The following is a 23,677-nucleotide window of genomic DNA, read 5'->3' on the forward strand; positions in this document are numbered from 1 at the left end:
GATGTAGAATTAATGTTATTGTACAGAAAATATTTTTTTTCCCACCGTCACAGGAAATCTAACTTTAGGCTTCAAAACTGACAGCATTTTCCTTACCTCACATGCAGGCCAGCCACAAAGTTTGGCAATTGTACATGGTGGAGAACTTGAATTATTGTGAGGAAATGAAATACTGCTAACAGACAGATTGATGGGCAGACAGCATCATAACAGTATGACAGATGGATACAGATTAAAACAGACCCAAGTCTTGAAATAAATTTGCAATCCATAAAGTCCATTTAAGGCTGTTGAGTGAGACCAAACACTTGTAGAGTTGGACACCTGACCGAGTTGGACATGTCAGAACAAATGGAGATGTTTAACACTACATGCCATGTCCACAAAATATGGTGGGTTATAAAAATGATGATAACTAGCCAGCAATCCCGCCCCCCACCTGCAAAATGAAGATTACAAAAAGAGTTAAGACTAACCTTCAGTTTATCTTGATTGCTTTCCTCAATGAAGTCTGTGGTACCCGGCCAGGTGACAGGACTGATACTAATATTCTTTGTGATGGTAATGCCATCCTTTAAAGGGCTCAAAGCTTCTGGAAACCTGCAATACATAATATATGTAACTAAAACAATATAGCAGTAGTTTAGTTCACATATATACTGAATAATTTCTAAATTCTTTATAACATCTCATTCAAAAAAGCAAATTAATTGCTATTTAATTATAAACATAACAATATAGACTTAAATAAAGCTGCAAATTACAGAAAGAGAACTAAGAGAAGCCTAAAGAATTTTGTTTCTTTTTGGTTTAATGACACTGCCAAGACATTATTAGCTATATCATGGGAGTTAAGAGCCTTTCCCAACGTAATGTGCCCTCTTGTATTAATGTTAAATACGTCAATCTGCTGTAACAACTATGTCCATGAGCGTATCTTTGAGAAATTTAGTGCCAACCCTGTTCTGATATCTCAACTGCAGAAGAATTTGTTGCATGTAAGCCGACCTGCTTTGTATTATCACGTTAATTACATCTTTTGTATCAAATAAAAGGGGTGAAATAAAAGCTAAAAGGCAAATCCCACATAAGTAAGAGCTGGCAGCCCTGGTTGTGTGTCAAGTGAACTAATACCAAATGATCAACACAGCTATAAACATTATTGTGCAAGTAATATAATTAAACTACCTTACGGGTTCACTGGACACGTATATGTACAAATGTGTAATATTATTCTAGTCATAAATAAAATGCATTTGTTGTGTATGCACACCATAAAAATGTTTAATTAGACTTAAAAATCCGTTTTTTTAATGAAAAAATTATTCTGCAATCTCCATAAACAATCGGTTGTTTTCATGTACCAAAAAGAGATAGTCATACACTAATGATTACTGTGTGGAAATTTATCATTGTTCTTGAATCAACTGCAGACAGTCGCGATAATGTTTATATATGCACATTATTCTGCCACAGGCGGATCACAATTTGCTATACCAATAGTAATGGTGCATCAAATTTGTTTTAACCAACACTTTAAATGCCATGTCATTTTTAATGTATGTGTTGTGTGTGTGTACATATATATATATATATATATATATATATATTGTTGTAAGGTTTAATGCCATTTTCAGCACAAGATAGGCTATACATGGTGGTCAGTATTAATGGTGGAGGAAGAACCCGGGAAAACTCCAAAAAGAACCACCAACTCAAGAGAAGCTACTGGCAAGGTTTCTCACATACCCACATTGGCCGAACCTGAGACTTTAACCCACGCAGACAGAGGTGAGATGGCAGTGATCCATAATGGTGAGTGCTTTAGACCACTCGGGGCTCCATATATTTGCTATTTGCTATACCAATAGTATATACACACCTACCTTATTTACCATATATATCAGAACATGATAACATAATAATGTTTTTTTTCCTGTCCCAGAACTTATGGTGAAACTTTTTCATCAAGGTATATGTCCCAAGACTTAAGAAAGGAAATAATTTTTTCTTGATTATGTGCTCCATCCACTTCACAGTACAATAAAATAGATTTAAAAAAGCCACTCATTTTTGAAAATAAAAAATGAAAGAAACTAACCTTGCATTGTTATCATTTATTCCTTCTTTTTTCATTATGCAAAATTTGTTAAAGAAAAAAATTATATCCACGAACTCCATATATGTAGCCAATGCTGGCTGGCATATCACTTGTCAGATAACAAAATCACAAATGACATGGGAATATCAACTGATTGCTTGAAGGCACCTGCCATTCATGCATGATATTTTATAAGGTGGAAAATGACTATGATTTTATTGTATCAAGGTTAACTATATGATGGTATCTCGCAAATAAAAATCATTATTTCAAAATACATTCACTATGAGTGCAAATGATAATCTTTTCACTAGCATGGGTTACAAAAGTATTATTAAATCAAGTTATTGCTGTGTATACTATTTACCCTATAAACATCAATGAACATCTGTATCCATTATGATTACATATGGCAAACAAATAGGAGCCTGGGTGATGAATAAACACAACTGCCAGTGAGCAATAAACTCATTGCTTCAACTTACCAACAGGATATCAAACACTGAGGTTATTTTATTACAAAGCAAGCCAACAAGGGAAACTGACTTTGGATTCTCTTGAGTGTGCCGAAATTTTTATGAAGTCGGCCGAGGTAAGGAAGCCAATTTTGGTTCCTTTGGATTCTTTCACATCTGCCAATTGTTTTTATTACATTTTTTTTACAAATTCAGCCAAGATAGGGAAGCCAGCATTGACTCCTTTTTACTGTACTAACAGGAATTTTGAAAGTAAATTGCAGCAATGCAAGAGTTTTGAAAGCGACACAATTTAATGTGTTGTGCACACATATCGATATAAAGCTGAATAGTAAATTAGTTTTCAAATGTTCATCTAAATTGTTCCATATCCATAGTTTATAGTGTTTTATTTTTTGACAACAAAAAGCATGTACTTCGTTTTGTGGGGATAAATGTACATCATTTTTGGTTGGTGTCCTTTATAGGTGGGAAATCATAACTAAAGGGAAATAAAAGCATTGTATACTTGTATTTTGAGCAATTAAATTATTATTTCTTCTTTACACTTGATAATTTTTTAGAATTCTTTTTGTGTGCGCATAACTTCTTTTAATCATGTAATGTAAATCTAATGTAAAAAGAAAAATGTTATTGTATGGCCAGTGACCTTTAAATTAGCCTGCTCATTCATAAATGTTAACGAAGGGAGCATAGAAACCAAGTTAAATAAATATTTGGTCAAAATTTTCTTTGACAGATACGGTTCACTGTGAAGTCAGTTTCCGAGTTTGTATTAACTTAAAAAATTCCTGAACTGGCATGCAGAGATTTCCTCAAGGATGAGAAGTTTCACTAATTCTTGCAATGAAATCATGGCATCAATATTTTACTATGAATGATGTTGTTGTTGTTGTAGGGTTCAATGCCATTTTTCAGCAACAGATAGGCTATACATGGCAGCCAGTATAAATGGTAGAGGAAGAACCCTGCAAAACCCCAGAAAAAACCACTGGCCTACTAGAAGATTGTTGTTGTTGTTGTTGTAGTAGGGTTTAACGCCATTTTTCAGCAAACGATTGGCTATACATGGTGGCCAGTATTAACGGTGAAGGAAGAACCCGGAAAACCCCCGAAAAGAACCACCGACACACAAGAAGCTACTGGCAAGCTTTCTCACATAACCATACTAGCTGAATCCGAGACTTGAACCCACGCAGACAGGTGAGATGGCAGTGATTTTTGACTGTAAGCACTTTAGACCACTCGGCCACTCAGGGTCCCAACAGAAGAATGAAAAAAGAAAAAATGACAGTTTCCACATTGACTGTTGTTTCACTGAATAAATGTACCTAGTTTTTGAATAAAGGAATAATGTTAGGTTGTGAAGTCTAGTTCCCTCCTTTGTATGCTCCCTGCATCACACACTGCTAGAAAGGAGTGCAACACAGAGAACATTCAAAGCAGGGAACACGACTAATCAACAACAAAAAGTGATGTAAAACACAATGTTCTTGCATATATGTGAAGGTTGTTGAAACCAGCTGGAATAAAGTTCATGATTTTTTTTAAAGATATTAGGCATCTTGAAAATAAAGTCAATTTATACAGAAGAAGCAACAAGTTTGTTAGAAAAATTTCAGCAATTACTCCCACCACCGGTAGTTTTCTCAATGTCCAGCAGGCAAAGCATCACTTTTGTTTTTTATATGTCCATTGGTAACTTGTGCCCTCACTTATAATGTGGTCTTTGTTTTTTAACCCCATTCTGCATGAGTGATCAAGTGAGAGATGTACCAAGTTTTATCAAAAATGGATGTGAAAAAATGTAGTCTCTGGAGCAGTAACAAACACAGATATCAGATGCTAAACACCTCATAAATATAGGCAAATCTCACTTATTACAGAATGCAAACAGCGATAATATAAACTTATTTACTAAGTTGGAGCAAAATCTGATTAAAATCTGGTCTCCAGCGTTCCAACAGGCTCAGCCAATCTGACGTAAGATTACCTCATAAACAGGCTTTGATTTTGATCATAATAAAATTAACCCAACATCTAGATGACATAACACTACTGAGTTGAATCCAAAACCTGATCAAAAATTGATTGTTAGTGTTCACAACTTCAAGCAATCAGATGTTCAATGTCATCATATCTGTCACTGCATCTGAGATCTTCATCTTTACCAAGTATAATCAAGATATTTTAAAAAATAGAGTGGTATAAAAATTCTGCCAAGCAGACACAGTATCACCTCACTTATACACCACAGGTCTGCTCATAAAAACTCAAACATCTTGATATTTGTCTGTCTGGTCAAAACTTCAAAAGTATTAACAGTATTCAGTCATGGTCTGAAGCAAGTATGAAATCGGCATAATCTATAATTCTAAAGCACTTTTAATAAACAAGTTGCGACTCATAAACATAAAATTTTGAGTCCTTTTTAAAAAAAAATCAAGCCTTTTCATGAAATTGTAAAACGTTTTATCAGCATATCAACCTTCTAATTTGTTTCTAAATAATTTTTTTATATGTGATGTTGAAGTGTTGTTACAATTACTTTGCTTTCAACAGAAAATATAATTAAAACTTATACCAAATTTAATATGCCCTGACATTGATATTTAACTGGTTGGGATCAATTTTATGTGTTATGAGAGTTAGTACATTAGTGCATGTCCCTTTATCACGACAGTTAGTGAAATACTTTGATATTTTTTTTTATCATCAGAGATCTATACCATGTATATCCCAATAAACTAACCTTGGCATGGTGAATGCAGTGTCTGCGGGTGAGTGGGTTACCAATTTACATGATAAATATCTTACATTAAAACAAATATTAATATCATTTAACTGGTTTAATCCCAAGTAAAACCAGTATCAAGGTTGATTTTTTTTAATTCTACAATATTTAAATGAGTTCTGTAAGGAAAGTTGATTTGCGTAAGCCTTTTCACTAAGAAAATTAGTAATGGTACATGGTGGAGTAAAACTAATTTTGATTTTCTAATACTTACCTGCTACTAGTGACCAGATAAAAACCATTGCTTGGTAATGAAACAGATGGCCATTGACAGCAGATGACCGTTTAATGCAAGACTTATATAGACAAATTCCATAGGAAAAATGAGAACGGCAACTGAGACCAGGTCACTATTAAATAAAGACAACTGTCTGGGTAGGTTTGCCTGTATCTGGTTGAGTATTGTCAGCATCAGCAGAAATTACATTAAACATACAAGTGACAGTGGCATATGTAAACTCTTTCCTATATAAACTTTTGTAAGATCATGTTGATGGATTATTTTTATCTAATAGACTCATTTCCCTTTTAGGAATGAAATTATTGTAAATTGCTTCATTTTCAGGTAACTTTTTTTATTATCACTTTTGGAAAATAGATTCTCTAATTATTAATGACATATATTTCATTCTCTAAAATATAAGGTCTTGTTCTAATGCTGTTAATGTTTGACAACATTTCTCTTTTATAACATTGTGTAAGTTGTGTTAATGAAGTTATTTTATTACACTTTTATCTTTATGTTAATAAAGTTATTTTATTAAGTGTTCTTTATGTTAATAAAGTTATTTTATTACACTGTTATCTTTATGTTAATAAAGTTATTTTATTACACTGTTCTTTATGTTAATAAAGTTATTTTATTACACTTATCTTTATGTTAATAAAGTTATTTTATTAGTGTTCTTTATGTTAATAGTCATTTTATTACAGTATTATCTTTATGTTAATACTTTTTTTATTATGCTGTTATCTTTATGTTAATAAAGTATTTTTTATTACAGTTTTCTTTATGTTACACTATCTTAATGTTAATAAAGTTAATTTTATTAGTGTTCCGTATCTTAATAAAGTTATTTTATTACAGTATTATATTTGTGTTAATAGTTTTTTATTAGTGTTATCTTTATGTTAATAAAATTATTTTATTACAGTATTATATTTGTGTCAATAGTTTTTTATTAGTGTTATCGTTATATTAATAAAATTATTTTATTACAGTATTATATTTGTGTTAATAGTTTTTTATTAGTGTTATCTTTATGTTAATAAAATTATTTTATTACAGTATTACCTTTATGCCCTATTTTAAGCATACTCACATGATGTGAAGTGCAAGTGTGCTATTTTTAAAGTATGCATTTGATGTAACAAAAAGAGTACAATTATGAACAAATCAAAGTACAATTGGGGATTAATGTAAACTTATTGCATGTTTAAAAATGTTGGTGTGCATCAGAGATGTCCAAAAACATTTCTGGTTTGGTTAAGCGAAGCCCATGTTTTAAAAGACATTTCACCTGGTGGCTGTAGCTAGTTTTTGCTGGACACAGAGAGTAATGTGTCTAAGAATACAACATCGCAGCCAACATGTTTAAAGAGTAAATGTTTTCTTGTAAAGTTTTGTAGCACAAGATACCTTAGTGCTGAATTGTTTGAGACAGTAAATGAAAATTGCAATGTACTTTTAAACTGCCTGCACTTTGATTAATGTACATAGATACAAAAACCCAATATGAACAATATTTATTGAGGTCTAAACTTTATTACAAACATCAAATCACATATGTAATTTTATCATATTTGCACTTACAGGTGCAAATACAGATATATATATATATATATATATATATATATATATATATATATATATATATATATATATATATATATTACCTTTGTATTTCATCTGTATTTGTATGCCTGTTAAAGGAACAAGTTCAAATATGTCTATAATAATACGCCATTCTTTCATGGTTCAACCATGTATATTACATACACTGTATGTCTTTTACAAATTTACCTCCCAAGTTGTGAAAATGACATGTGTGGAATAGGTAACAGTTAATGAGCATCCAATCAAGGAACACCACAAGCAAGTTTACACCCTCTGAAGTCTTTAATAAATGTTCACAAAGCTTTGTAGTTGTCTTGTTCTTTATTCTAGTACATGTTTGGCATCAAATGTCTACTTTAGAGCTTACAAAGACAATCATTTGTCAAATTCATTACCTGTGGAGGTGTTACTTGCTTAGAATACACCTGTCCCTTGGTAACTTGTGCACATCAGGGTCTAAAATAAGTGACCACAGTATAAGTGAGGGCGCGAGTTACCAAGGGACCTCCAAAAAATCTGCTAGACATCCAGAGAGCCGTGGGATGGGGGAGGGGGGGATATGGGCTGTTTAATGACTTGATCTTCATTTTATAATCATGTAGAGAATAATTGTCAGTAAAGCGCTTTTTCTGATAAAGTTGTTCATTACTCTGTATAAATTACATTTATTTTCAAAATGTCCAACATTTAAATGATCGATAACATGATTCCAAAATGGATTTCAACAACCAACACGGGTACGCGAAAACTTTCATGTATTATGTCACAGCTTTTTGTGTTGTTAACTAGTCTGGTTCCATGAGTAGTGTTTAAGAATATTTTGTGAAACAAGGAGTCTACAAAGCACAGAACCAGACTAACTGTTGATACACTACCAAACAAGATTCCTATTTATCAACAAAAAAAAAAAACCACAAAAATTTTGTGAGACAGTCATGTACATCAAAACTCAAGTTTTGATTTGTTCAATTAGTAAAATATCAAAACTGTGATTTCATTCCAAGTAACTTCAAAACTTCTAATCATCCTTGAGGATATCTCTGCGTGCAAATTCAGGAATTCTCTGAAACTCGTTTTTCCCACTATGATCTGTATCTGTGAAACAAAGCTCTTTACTTTACAATGTATTCATTTCGCTTGGTGGCCTTGCTATGTTTAATCAGTTCTGATTGAGTAGTTTAAGTTAAGTTAGTTTAATTAGATTATGTAAGTGTTTAATTGATGAACTGAAATGACTTACCCAACATACGACTGGAGCAACTGGTTCTTAAGCATGTAGGATTTATATGCCTTTTATGTTGCTGTTGTTGTTGGGTTTAACGCCATATTTCAGCACACGATAGGCTATGCATGGCGGCCAGTATTAATGGTGGAGGAAGAACCCGGGAAAACCCCGGGAAGAGCCACCGACCCACGAGAAGCTACTGGCAAGCTTTCTCACATACCCACATTGGCTGAATCCTAGACTCGAACCCACGCAGACAGAGGTGAGATGGCAGTGATCCGTAACGGAGAACGCTTTAGACCACTCGGCAACTCGGGGCCCCTATATGCCTTTTAAATTTTTTATTTATTCCACCTCCTTTATTTGATTCAAAAGACATAATTAACATGATAATAGAAAGGAGGCCCGCTTTTCATTTAGTGCAAAAATACAACAAATGCTTCTGCTAGTCCGATATCAAAACAAGGTGGGCACTTAATTAGGTTCTCAGAGAAATGCTCATGAACATAGCTGTTACAGTAGATTGACACATTTTACATTTATTTACAAGAGGACACATTGCATTTATGGTGATTACACTTAAAAGAGACTAAAAACAAATCTAGAACACAAATTTCAATTGATAACATTTTTTATTTAATTGATATTTATTTATTAAAGTACTGCCTCCAATAGGCGTAAATGACATTTTCAGTGATCAAAATTTCCTTGAATATCAATAATTATGGTATACTAAGAATGTCGTTTGGAAAGAAAATGTAAAAAAATTTATGACTTCTTTTTGAAGTTGATATTTCCTAATGCTGATTACAATTTCCAGGTCCTATCTACTGTTTTTTATATATGATAAAACGAGCTATATATCAAAGTTTCCATTACCAATTTTGAACGCAATTTTCTTCAAGTTCAACAAATAGGGATCAGATGTTTGGTATTTTCTGGTTTAAAAAATGGGATCCATGCCTGACCCCGCATTATTAAGTGGTTCATGAGTTATCAGGGGGCGAGTTATTGAGGGAGTGGTGTATTAAGAAATTTATCCCAACTCTTTTTTTGGGCTGAAGTATGGGGTTTATATCACATACCCAAAAAATCTAGATCAGATTTCTGCACCAAACACATCACCATAACAAACAAAAAAATTAGATACAATTCATCAGGTGCAATAAGCTTTCATTTTGTCATGTGGCTGTTGTCAAGACTGCCCCATTTATTCTGTTGTGCATTAAGATTCATCCGATCAATGATTAGATGCAATAAATCCCAATACAAGATAGCCTTAAATTATCTACACGGCTGATAATTTCTATTTATACATTTATTTTGAAATACTGCTGAATAAAGGTTTGACTGACATGCTATCAGTTTTTGTCCATCCAGCATGTACACTGGACTTGTATTCAACATCATTTTTGGGCTCATAATCACTCAATGGAATTTCCAGTAATACTTTCCCATCTCTAATAATCGCATATACTTCAAAACTTTCAAAACCACTGTCATTATCATCAGCAAGTATTTGTCAAATCAAATCATCTCAAGATAAACCATGCTCAGGGTCAGCCATTTTGATTTTTATAGGAGTGCCTATCATAAACAGGCATCTGTAAAACATCTTCAATGAATACAAGGTTAACAGTATGGAAAAATGCTTGTTACTGGGCTCAATGTATCAAAGAAATTGAGTTTAACAACCATTCATGTCAAGTTAAAATACCAGGATGTGTAAACAGTTGCTTACCTTTTAAGGTCAAGTCTTTATTAGGATTAAAGTTTTGCATACCACACAAGTGGTATATTTGCACTTGTACAAATTTATTATGATTATTTCAGTGTTTCATGATCTAAGAATAAAGACAGTAAGAATTTAATGTAGTTTATTTTAAAACTAATAATTTCAAGGTTGGTTCAGTCAGAGTTGTGCTAAGTTTATGTACATTCTGGTTTAGTTCTATGGAGATACGCCCCATACAAGATGTATACTATAGCAAATTTAAAATTACAGGCTACTATTTCTTATACATCCACTGAACCATGATCATACATCATCATGAACAAATGCAGTAATAGATTATCTTAGATGTCATTTTGCCCAAGCTATAAATAAAAATTACAAAATCTCCCTGAAGTGAAAGAGTGGACAGTATTATCATAGAGATGGCCCTTGTCATAATCAGACTATCTAGGCCTATGTTCAGAAATCAAAGGAAACAGCATGAGAGGTTTGCAAGGATGAACTTTTGATTTGAACAGGTACACTGTAGCTAATACCTTTTGAGTTCCCCGAGTGGTCTAAAGCGCTGTCCGTTACGGATCACTGCCATCTCACCTCTGTCTGCGTAGGTTCGAGTCTCGGATTCAGCCAATGTGGGTATGTGAGAAAGCTTGCCAGTAGCTTCTCGTGGGTCAGTGGTTCTTTCCGGGGTTTTCCCGGGTTCTTCCTCCACCATTAATACTGGCCGCCATGTATAGCCTATCGTGTGCTGAAAAATGGCGTTAAACCCTACAACAACAACCTTTTGAGTTTACTTTGATATTTGGGATATGCTCAATAATGCAACACCAAGTTTCATGCAGGGATTTTTACGGCATCAATGATGCCTGAAATTTAAGCCCAAAAGGCAAGGCAAGGGTTTCAGCACATACATGGCCCGATAACATAACAAAATGTATGGTAACTACTGTTACAAAAATCTGTATAAAAAAAAATCAGAGGCAATTTAAAGTTTTCTAAGTGAAAGTGCCAATCTATGTTGGATTTGCTTAATCAAGGTGACATGTGCTTTCAACCATCTAATGTACAACAAATGAACATCTTGCAAGAAAGCCAACTTCTAAAATCTATTAGGAAATAACCAATGAAATGAATCTTTTAGTACAATATCTCTCATTTCTATGCAATCAAGCAACAGTTAATTATCTGTCATGTAACTGTGAAATTACTCTGATTCTAAACCATATTTTGATTTATACACAAATGTGAATACACACAAATTATGGTGGAGCAGATGAACCAAAATCTCCCTTTTGGATGCATTGTTATTTCTATTGCACTAAATGAATAAGATGGAGCAGAGCAGGAATGGATGCTATCAAAGGCCAGAATATATATACTCTGATACCAGTTTTAGTGAGAACACATATTTTGGTAAATGCTTTTGTAAAACAAACTATACTGGGTAAGAAAGAATGGACATTATGCAGTAAGCAAGACCAGATTTTAAATCCCTCCAACCTGAACAGTGTCATGTCAGGAATCCAAATTAAAAGCTGAAAATGCATTAATGATTGAAAACCTGATTATACTGGTTCTTCACTATAATACTATACTAGTGTACCATGTTGGAATTGAGGTCACCTTTTACTGAGGTAGGTTCAAATATCAAAACAACATGTATCCCTCAAATGGGATCCATAACCAAATCTGTTCTACAAGGAACTGGTACTCAAAGTATACTGCTCTGACAGACGTACCTATTCAGCCTGACATAGCCCTTTGCCAGACCATGGTAAGCCAAGGGAAAGCGGACTTCAGGGTGGACTTGGATGATGTCTGAGAACATGTCAATCCCCTCCATGATCAGCTGATAAATATATCATAAAAAAGAAATTCTTTAACTTTTTTTTTTAAAGCAAAATAAATGCTATGTAATAGACATGTAGCAAATGCTGAGTAAATTTTGGTTTCAAAAAACAATTGCAGTGCTTTCCCTAGAATTTAAATTGGGATACATGTGAATCTGCATCATCTGCAAACCAGAGATTCAAAGCTTAGTGCTGGAGGATCAAGAGAGCAAATGTCATTAATTTAAATTCTAGTAAAAGCAAATGAAATTGAAGGAGGAAAAAATAATAAACATAAGAAAATGAGTATTGTGCTTGTAGCAAATTAATATTCATATTTAGACAGTTTTGTACATTCAGTTGTAAATAGATTTTACCTACCAGTTCATACGGATAACTCGTGTAAGCCACATACAAAAGAAATCCTGAAACCATTTGTTTCTTTCCTCATATTTATGATTCATCTGACTCAACATTCAATGCTTCTGACTTTTCTATTTCAGATCAGCTAGCAGGTGAAAAGTAACAGATCAGCTTGCTTTGTGCCATTTAATTGTGGTTCCATGATCTAATGAAGCTTGACCATAACTGGTATTTAATACTATACACATCATGAGTAGATTGTTGAATTCTTTATAGATAAATGTTGTTGTCACAGTCTGCAATCTTGTATTTGGTTACCAAAATACATACACCTTCCGAAATCTGAAAAATTAAGCATCTAAAGCACTATGATTTGGGATAATCTAAATACAATACAAAATCCCAAATGTAAATGGTGACTGATTATTTATGATAGCATGGATACAAAGATTTTCTTTTAAGGATTTAAGGACAATAATTCATTTCTTTTGGCAATGGCACAAGATGTCTGTGTTAAGAAAAACATTGCAATTATTTGAATAAGGCATTTTTCTTATGTGCTTCTGTACAATCTCAACAGCTTCTGCCTTTACTACACAAAATGTCAAGCAAGGTCAAAACCATGCCCTAGTCTTGATACTGGAGAAGATGATCAAAACATTTATCTTCAATCAGTAGCATATAAATTGGTTTTACAAAGGCACAGAATTTAACTTACAGGTTAGTTCTAAGAGTCCCAAAAAGAATCGCAATTTTAGTCATGTAGCACTTTTAAATGCATGCTTTTGAAGTAGATACTTGTACATTTCTGATAGTAAAGGACTCTCCCATTGGGTTGAAAGAGAAACCCAAGTATTGCCTATGTTGTCTGCTCCTAGAAATAGCCTGTTAACATAAGAGAAAGATGGAAGGGAAAGAAGAAAAGAAAGAAAAAATACAGATGACAGATAAACATAATAGTGGAAATTAAATGAAATAGCTATGACCAAATATAACAATATTCTGGGATGCCAGCTTATTCCACATACTTCTAAAACAGGATTAGACCCTGCAATGATCAATGGAGAACTATTCCGATAATACATATATACATACATGCATGCATGCATGCACACACGCACACAAGCAGAAACCTACCTTCTGGGTGCCTGTAGACACAGCTGAGATCCCAAAGGCATACTTTAGAGTCACCAGATCAACTTCATCAATTCCCAGTTGCTGAAAATATAATGATCTATGTGCACAAGCAATTCAATTTCCAAGATGTACTCATTGAAGTATTCTGTTAGGTGTATCATGTCTAAGCATTCCGCTGTTATTTCCATGAGTGAAAAAATTGCTATGATACTCGGTGGTTTTTAAAGCTGGTCTAAATGAAACTCTGGTGGAATGCAAGTGATTGTAAGACAGGAATTCCTCAAATGGACCAATGCTCTACTGGCCAAATGAATTCTAGAGAAGACTTTTCTATTTTTCAAATGCTGCATATCTATACCATCTGTGATATACTTAAGAACAAAAAATTTGTAATAAAAATGTTCCTTACATAAATCAGACATGATTTTGGTCTTCCATAAAATAAAAAAAAAGCCAAAAAAATTTAAAGGGAGGTTTGGGGGTTTCCACCAACAGGGTCTTGAGGGGCAACGCCTCAGCCCCCATTGAAGAGAGAGAGAGAGAGAGAGAGAGAGAGAGAGAGAGAGAGAGAGAGAGAGAGGAAAAAAAACCCCGTTTACACATAAAAAAACCGCTGGGAGTGGGCAGACCGTTGGTAAAAAATCAGATTAGAGATGATATAAAATACAGACTATATCAAGAAAATTCTGATTAATGTCAGGAGAAAAGCTGAATTCTGCTTTAAAATGGAGAAAAATCATGTCTGATAAATGAACAAACATTCTCATGATATAACAGTCAGTGCAGTACAATTTTTGTCATGTCCCATGGCCATAAACCTGATGTCACTGGTGGAAAATCATTCAAATGTGATTCAGACAATATCATGATACACCCATGTGCTAAGTTTGATCAAATCTATGCCTAATATTTTTGGAAGAAAACAAGCAGTTATTCAAGTAGCCTAGTTCAAGGTGTTAATAAGATATATCCATTCATATATATATCATGCTCAAATGTGAGTACTGCTAGAGCCAAAGTCAAGACTTTTGACTTTCCAATCAATTTCACAGTGCTGATTATCATCTTATTCAAAGGAATGTTAAATAAATACAGAATTCAGTCAAAGTTCTGCATGTTCAAGTCAAAGTGCTTACATGCTCAATGAAGTGCAGAAATGCAATCAATAATCTAAAATTTGACTCCAAAGTCTGGTTTTAAAAACTACTTCACAAAAGTACTGATATGTTGGTAGTCAGATCAGCAACATTTACAAAACTGATACTGCAAGAAGTGAAAATCCCATGTCACTACCATCATACATGTATGTGAAGTAATAAGATTTTCAAGATGTCTATAATGGCACCATGTTGGAGGTTAGATGAACACCATTTCATTCACAACCATGAATGTGCATAATGCTTTAATATTGCTTTGGTGAAAATACCATATCAACAAGATCATCCATTCAAACGTTGCCATATTTTTTTTTACATGATGTCATCAATGCAACCATTTTGGGGGATAAATTAACATTATTTTAATTAGGAATAACTATGCTACAGGAAAGAAGGCTTTAATTTTTTAATATTGGTATGGCTATCCATTTAGCAAATGCAGCTATTAGATTTTTTTAATTTTGAGAGATCACATTTAGTTAGGACCAGCTACATACAGTGAGAAGTGTTTTAGTGAAAACTCAATGCCAATATTGCAACTGACTTTTTTCAAAATGGACACCATTAATTAGCACCATCTATATTTTGGACCAATCAGACAAAAAGATGATTTTTTTAAAAGTAAAAACTCAATGCTGATATGACAATCTGTTCAAAAGGGGTAACAATAATGAGATTTTCAAGATGGCCAATACAGCAGCAACATTTGCTGACTAAGTGGCACCATTTTACTAAGACCAACTATGCATTATAAGAAGTCTTTAAGTGAAAACAAGAAGTCAATAAAAACATCCATTATGGAGAAGCAATAAGAAGATTTTGAAGATGGCTATGGTGTAGCAGCAAGATCATAAAATTTCAACTATTTTCATTTAGTGCCAACTAGATACCACAAGAAGTCTATACCTGAAAACCCCAATGACAATCCATTCAGGAGGAGTAGTGGTAACTAGAATTTTAAGATGGCTACTGCAGTGGCCATACTGGATGTCCACCAGCACTTTTCATTCAATGATTATGACTTTAAAAGTCTCACATACTAATATTTCAATGCAACTGCTTTCCATTTTTATGTGTACAGCATATATAGAATGTCTAAACCCCATAGTTAATGCAACCCTGTCAATGAAAGAACAGGTTTCCACAGCTATGTACCAACTAAAATAACGTAAATGGCACACCACTGTATAGCTCCTTGGTTCCAAGCTTTGTTACTAGGGGTATGTATTGAAACAGGGGCTAGTGTTCAATGATTGTATATGTACATTTGACTCATGATATCCATTTAGTGTATACCGTATTTACCATACATATTGCGTCACGATAGAATTTTTTTTCATGTCCCTGAACTTATGTTGAATTTTTCTTCACCTACATCACATGTCCCTGGACTTAAGAAACGAAATAAATTGTGTTCAATTTGCACACCCCTCATCCATAGTGTTATTGCTTTTGTCAAATAACACCACACATTGGTCATTGACATGAATATTGAGAAATGAATCATGTCTGGTTGTCCTAAAAGGTTTGAATGTTATCAGAGTGTTGTTGTTGTTGTATGGTTTAACGCCATTTTTCAGCACAAGATAGGCTATACATGGCGGCCAGTATAATTGGTGGAGGAAGAACCCTGAAAAACCCCGGGAAGAACCACCAACCCACGAGAAGCTACTGGCAGGCTTTCTCACGTACCCACGTTAGCTGAGCCTGAGACTCGAGCTCAAGTAGACAGAGGTGAGATGGCAGTGATCCGTAACGGTGAGCGCTTTAGACCACTCGGCCACTCGGGGCCCCGTTATCAGAGTGAAAACTGGATCCAGCAAAATCACAAACGAGTGAGAGTGAGAGAGAGAGAAATATCAACCCTATTGCTCGAAGGCACCTGCCATTCATACATGACATGGTGTAAGCAGACATGATTTTGGTCTTCAATAAAAACAATCTGAAAAAATTTTAAGGTGGGTTTGGGGGTCCTCCCCTAATGGGGTCTCAAGAGGCAATGCCTCCGATTCAGGGGTCTGGCCAAAAACGCATTTTACACTCATAAAAGATGCTCCTGGTGCAATTTATGATCATAAAACAAACTAAAATAATCATATGAAAAGCTAATTACCAATAATGTTCCAAGTGACTTCAATAATTTCACAATATTTATTGTCACATGAATTTGTTCTCCAATACTATTGATACTTAAGTTATTTCATGTGCATGTCAGTGTTCACATCGTAATTAAGTTGCAATAATTTGTCAATTTTTGAAGCAAATATATCATACTTCTCTCTTTTCATAACCTGCAAAATAAACACCCAAGTAAATCAACTATATATAAAAAATCCCATACATTCACTAGTCTTTTCTCCACTGGACACAACCTGTTGATATGCCAGTTAAGCTCTTTTTGCGGCTTTGGCGGACAGATTTCTTTAGCCTTCCTTTTTGTCACCAATGACTTTTTTGGCAGAATGTGTAATCGTTTCTTTTCCTTCTCAATGAGAGCCTTTTCCCTTTCAAGCTGGTGCTTGTATTGGCGACAAGAAGTGTGCATATTCTGACAGTGGGTTAAATCTGTTCTCTCATGCAAAAAATCTTTTCCTTATAGTAATTAACTGCACTTTTTCCAGATGCCTTCTGAGCTTCAATTTTTCCATATGCAGCTTCTTTTGTAGTGCTGTTCCAAACTCTTCCAACCGTGATTACCATAATTCACATCATTCTTGCAGAGGTCACAAAATGCCAGTCCTCTAGCGTTCAGTTTTCTTATAAACTGACCAACTAAATTTCCATCAACTTTACGCTCCAGCCATTCCCATTTCCATACGTTTTTTTTATACCTTTATCTAAACTTTTTGTGTTATGGTTTCTCTCAACAACTAGGGACGCCATGTTTTGCAAGTATGCTTCTTCTTTCCATTACCATCAGTTTCCATTACACGAAGATTCATTGGATGAATTTAAACCTTTGACCAATCAGAATACTCTTTACGAGAGTCGTGTGCTAACTAATATACAAAACAAATAATTTAAAAGGGTCGTTGCAGAATGGGACCAGACAGACCGTTTTTAAAAACCCAGATTGGAGATGATATAAAAAATGGAATATATCAAGAAAAATCTGATTTTAGGAGAAAAGCGAATTCCGCTTTAAAACAGAGAAAAATCATGTTTGTTTAAGGTACAAAATAACCAAGAGTGTATTATATCCAGGGTAACAATATGATAATATCTCGCAAAACAAATTATTATTAACAAATACATTCACTGTGAGTACAAATGAATCTTTTTGCTTCCAAAGGTTACAAAAAGTATTATTAAAGCAAGTTAATGCTGTGTATACTATTTACACTGCAAACCTCAATGCCCAATTGTGTCAATTGTGACTAAGATGGCAAACAAATGAAAGCCCAAGTGTTGAATAAACACACTTTCTAACGAACAATAAACTCATTGTTTGAACTTACCAGTAGCATATCAAATACAGGTTAATTTATTACAAGCAAGCTGACACTGGAAGCAGACTTTGTGGATTCCTTTTTATCATGAGGATTTATTTTTCAACTATACATATGTATACAAAGTCAGCTGACTGGGAAGCTAACTGTGATTTCTTTCAACAGGTATTCATAGGAATTTTGAATATGGAAACAATGAACAGTTTGAAAGGATAACTTCTCACACATTTACACAAAAAGTAATTCCTGGCAGTCACTGTTATCGTGTACATAGCATATATAAAGGGGAATAAAAATAAAACCAAAAAATAAACCACATTATAGATCTCAGCTGTCATGGATAAGTTTGTAGTGCAATAGTCCAGTGAGGAGGCCTTGCCTCGTGCATGGAAAGAAAATGTGTTGACTAAAGCTTCACCTAAGAGGCCCGAAGGTCAACCAAGAAAGCGTGCTAGAGAGGAGTGTGATCTAAAAGAAAATGAACCAGCTGCAACAAAACACAAAATTGAGACCCCAGTCAAGGGAGAGATGATGTCTGCAAAAATGATGATGTCAGGCAAGGTTATTACATTAAAGCAAATGGAGGAAGCTGTAAATTCCTCAAAATTACCTGGAATTCTAGTAACAGCAAGACATTTCAAAATCCCAAAATCAGCTATTGCAAATTGGTCAAAAAGAGACTTTTCTCAGCAGCTAAGTGAATGGGACATTTAGCAAGGAGTATGAGGCCAGTATCACATGGTAATGAGTTTGATGGAAAAACTCCAAAGTGGTTTCTTGTCCAGTGCAATCTGCAGATCCCTGTTAGTGTGGACACTACACGTGCTTATGCTAAGGAACTGGCGCCAAGTGAATGTCCAGAAATTGAGTTTCAAGCCAGTAAGAACTATGTGACAAGTATTTTAAAGCAACACAACCACATGCTTTGTTCACAGACAACAATGGCCCAGTGTCTCCCAATTTGGAGGAGAAAATAACATTATTCCAGAAATTCATAAAGGCAAGAAGAGAAGATGACAATTTCGAAGATAATATGATAATCAACATGGATGAATCTCCCATGTACTTTGATCTCATTCCCAAATGAACTGTCGATAAGAAAGGTGTTAAAAGTGTGAGCATTTGTACGACTGGTGCAGATAAAGAGCATCTAACTTAGTACTTGCAGTATCTGCAGCAGGAGATGTGCTGCCTCCGATGATAATTTTTTGTGGTGTGATGGAGCTAGAAGATATTCAGACACCAAAAGGATGGATTGTATGTGTGCAGAAGGGTTGGGTTGATGAGGAGGTGATGCTGCAGTGGATTAAAGAGATACATGTCATGTACACGGGAAAGAAACAATCTCTTTTGGCAATGGATTCATTCTAGGCACATATTACAAATGCCGTAAAAAATGGCTTTGAGAAGGGGTAACACAGTGCCTGCAATTATTCTGGATGGATGCACCTCCAAGCTGCAGCCACTAGATGTCAGTGTTAATAAAGCAGTCAAGTCCAACATGAGGAAAAGCTGGGCAAATTTTATTCATAATTCCAAGGAAAATAACATGTCTCATATTAAGAGTGCAGACAAACAAACAGTTGTGGATTGGATTGTGAAAGCAGCTGAATAGCCTGGGGACAAGCCAGATCTGATAGGAAAATCATTTAAAGTGTGTGGTATTACCAAAAACTTGAACAGATGTGAAGAAAATATCATAAGAAATACTGAATGTGATGAAAAAGACAACAACAGTGAAGAGGATGAATTTGATGGATTTGAGCCTGAGGCGGTTGAAGTGGCGATTAAGAATGTGGACAGACTGAAGGATTTAAATTAAATATATTAGCAGCATTCAAGTTTGTTCAGCAGTACCTGGATTATGTCATATACCACTGCTGTGTAAATAAATAAAAGACGTTTGGTTTTGGATTTAGCATATTTATCAAACACTGTCCATCTCTCTATCTCTTTCTCTCTCTCAGAACATATTTCAAGGTAATTACAATGTATAGTTTCTACTGTGGTCATCAACAGTTATTTTGCCAAACAAGTTGTGTAATGAGCAAGAATGGCAAATAAACCTTGGCATTTAATCAAAGAGAAACTTTTCTGAAGTATAAATTAGAACAGAAAAAGTTGAACTCATTTTCATATACACAATTCATTCTATCCAGAGTTCTTGTTCTCAGCAAATTTGCAGCAAGGAAGAAAGTGTAAACAATCAACACAGAGTTTTTAAAAAAAAGTTTTCTTTAATGAAATTTACATTGAGTGCATTTTGACATGTAATTTTCAAATGATTTTAATGGTGTCCCACAACTTATGGCTTGAAAAAAACACACTGTCTCAGAACACACACTACAAAAATAATTACTTAAAAAATAATTTATGGTGTCCCAATATATATGGTAAATATGGTATAATGCTATACACAACTGAATTTATCTTATCATTTCCACTAAAAGTGTATGTGGTTACAGCAGTTTCTAAGTTATGATCCAAGGGAAGTGAGTGTGTGTGTGTGAGAGAGAGAGAGAGAGAGAGAGAGAGAGAGAGAGAGAGAGAGAGAGATATTTGGATTTTTAATGTAGCTTTAACAATTTATCAGTCATATCAATGCTATGTCTGCAGTGTAACAGTTTATAGGGAAGTCTAGCACTGGGGCATCAAGCCACAGACATGCAGCATCATATCCCACCCAGTCACATTATCCTGATGCCAGGCTGAGTGCCAAGCAAGGCAGCTGCTAGCAACATTTTTATAAGTCTTTGGTATGACTTGGCTGGGGTTTAAACCTGTGACTTCCCACATGGCATGGTATGTATGTATGTACCTATGTATGTATGAATGCAGTAGGGTTTGCATCTGTTTTTCTTTCTCTTTTTCACAGGCTTTTTGGTACCACTTGAAAGTAAAGTTCTAAAAAGGTAAATAGAAGTCCCTTTCCACAAGGGCATGATTCAAGGTCTGTATGCATGATTTCCCCTATATGTGCTTCAAACCTAATTTTCAGATCTACATTAATTTTACAGTATTTAAGAAAGAAAGAAAACAACCTTGAGCCCCACCCCTAGCCCCACTACAATGTTCAAATTCAAAATTGTAAAACTACTGTGTATGTCTAGAGACCATCTCCAGTTATAAACCAAAATTTTTAAGTCTCTTCAACTTTGCTGAAGAAGCTATACATTACATAATAGACTGACAGATGGAAGAACACACAAGTAGGATGACATAATCTGCCCAATTGTGTCAAAATGCACTGGATAAAAAATGGCTCACACAGCTTCTGTCTCTTTAATGACACAATAAGCCTGGAAAACCAGTATTAACACAGCATAAATGTAAAGTTAAGAGTACTGGACTGAATGGAAATTGTAAACAGCTAGCATGATCAATTCTGATGTTTCTAAAATGATAATTTGAGTAAAGTCTAAAACACTGACCTGTCAATACGTTTTTACACATTTGTCAATAAATGCTTTTGAAGGTCACATTTTAATTCACATTATGAATGTCTGGAGTGTCTTCCAGATCATCTTCTTAAATACATTCTCAACTTTTCTGTACATGAGAAGCAATAGGAATGGTTTCTACTCCATGAAATCTAGATTAGAATGGCTTTCTGCTACAAACATTTGGAAATAAAATCTGGCCACAAATAAATATTTTTAAAAAATATTATGTCTTTCATTATATGGTCTCTAAATTGTCTACATTTTTGATTTACCCTGAGGGTTTTTGGGAGTACAAATAATTATAACATTAAAAAAAAGTTCTTATTTTTCGAAGACACCAAACAATGCAATATTTTAAGAATTCTGTATGAAAAATGACCAGATATGACAAACTAAGAAAACTGAGACCATAAAATACATTATGCTATAATACAACATGATAAACAGTCCCTGCTACCTTCTACAAACGAATACCACCTACCTCCAAGGGATGACGAGACACGAGGTCTAGTGCTTTACTGTACAAAGCTACAGCAGTCTTGGCCAAATTTTTATGGAGTGCATCAGATCCTTGTGACATGTACATTTGTAATTCCTGCTTCTGTTGTAAATCCTTCACCTGTAAGGCACTCTTTTTTTCTGGCTCTTTCGCTGTCTCAACTTCAGCTTTTATTATAGGTTGTGACCTAGATTCTGCAGTTTTTATACCAGTATTCAAAACAGACACAGATTCTGAATCAATAGTTTTCGCGTCAGTTTTCACAGTTGGTGGCATCTCAGAATCTGGGGTTTTCACAGTTGGTGTCTGCTTGGAATCTGCAGTTTTCACAACAGATAAAGGCTCTAAATCTGTTTGAACAGGTGCTGATTTAGTTTTAGCCGATTCACTGCTTTCCAGTTCAGTTGCCATTTCTGCAACAGTTGTTTTTTGGATAATTGTATTTTTCTTCTCTTTGCCACTTGTCTTTTGCAACTGTTTGAGAAAGTGAGAAATAATAAGTTAAATGAAGAGAAAACCTGTCTAGAATAAGAATACATTGTAAGTCAAAACAAATATATCACCTTGTATCCCCTACAGGTATAAAATTGAGGGTAAAGAAAACCCTTTTCATCCAACCCATACATTTTCAGCTTGAAATAGGAAATTGCATCTTAAAATACATACACCCTCTATCATACACACACACACACTCTCTCTCTCTAAAAATACAAATAAACAAATATGCACAATTAAGAAATAAATGCATTGTCCATTCAAAGAGTAATTTTAAGTTCATTTTCCTATTAGTTTATAGTCATACTTTTAACAGTCTCCTTCATCTTTTTGTAGCAGTATTTTAAACCAATAAGTTACATATAACATATATAAGCCAATGCTAAAACCCAAATAAATCTTTTTAACCAAATCGCAGTTAATTTACTGCCCGTCATAAAATGTGTACTTTCATCAGTTTTATTGAACCTTGTCCTAGAAAACATTCATTCAAAAATTAAAGAGGCTAATGATTTGTCTTTTTTTTTGTAAGTTACACTTATTTTTAAATCTTTCTCTTATTGGTGCAAAGTTACAAACCAACAAAATCTACAACAATCTCCTGACTTTGTAATCCAAATAACACATTTGTCTCTGGAAGCTAACTGATTTCTTTGTTGTGAAAAAATGCCTTGGGTGATAATGTGTTCTCCAGATATCTTGTGGTGAACAAGAGCCAATTTGTGATAATTCTTAAATCCTGTCATGAAAGGATTATTCACTTTTGCAGTCTTTGCAATCACGCAAACAGAAGTCATACCAGTAATCCCAATGGATGTGCTGTATTCCAGTCCAGTGAATTATTTTCTCCATTTTCACTTAAGTCAGTTTCACAGTTACTCTGCCGTGTTCTGCTTCTTTCACTTTCGTGGCTACTGATTCTGAGTGCACACTGTTTTCGTCTGGAGATAATTTTCTAGTCCAGTAAGCACTGAGGTTAGTTTGTCTGGATGAAATGTTGCTGAGCTAGATGGAAATCACGTGCGACCTCTTGTGATTAGGGGAAGCTATTCCGTCATAATAATACCAATGCTCAAAGTATGCATGATGCCATCCCTCATTCTTTGCACTGGATATTGAATCAATCCTGATCGTATT

At 34.4% G+C, this 23,677-nt stretch overlaps 1 protein-coding gene across 2 annotated transcripts in view; it reads right to left on the reverse strand.

Annotated features, from left to right (window-relative positions):
• Positions 1 to 23,677, reverse strand: part of LOC149794416 (uncharacterized) — a 159,077-nt gene that overhangs the window by 74,252 nt on the left and 61,148 nt on the right. For both annotated transcript variants that reach the window (XM_089968612.1, XM_089968611.1), the window contains exons 15-18: positions 22,028 to 22,519; positions 13,498 to 13,578; positions 11,908 to 12,017; positions 477 to 600 (exon numbers count right to left, since the gene is read on the reverse strand). In XM_089968612.1, the coding sequence (XP_089824738.1) occupies positions 477 to 600; positions 11,908 to 12,017; positions 13,498 to 13,578; positions 22,028 to 22,519 (807 nt within the window). The remainder of the gene's footprint in view (positions 1 to 476; positions 601 to 11,907; positions 12,018 to 13,497; positions 13,579 to 22,027; positions 22,520 to 23,677) is intronic.

This window comes from Sinohyriopsis cumingii, chromosome 8 (genome assembly GCF_028554795.1).
Source record: "Sinohyriopsis cumingii isolate HCF-2022 chromosome 8, ASM2855479v2, whole genome shotgun sequence".
In the NCBI taxonomy this organism is placed as follows: domain Eukaryota; kingdom Metazoa; phylum Mollusca; class Bivalvia; order Unionida; family Unionidae; genus Sinohyriopsis; species Sinohyriopsis cumingii.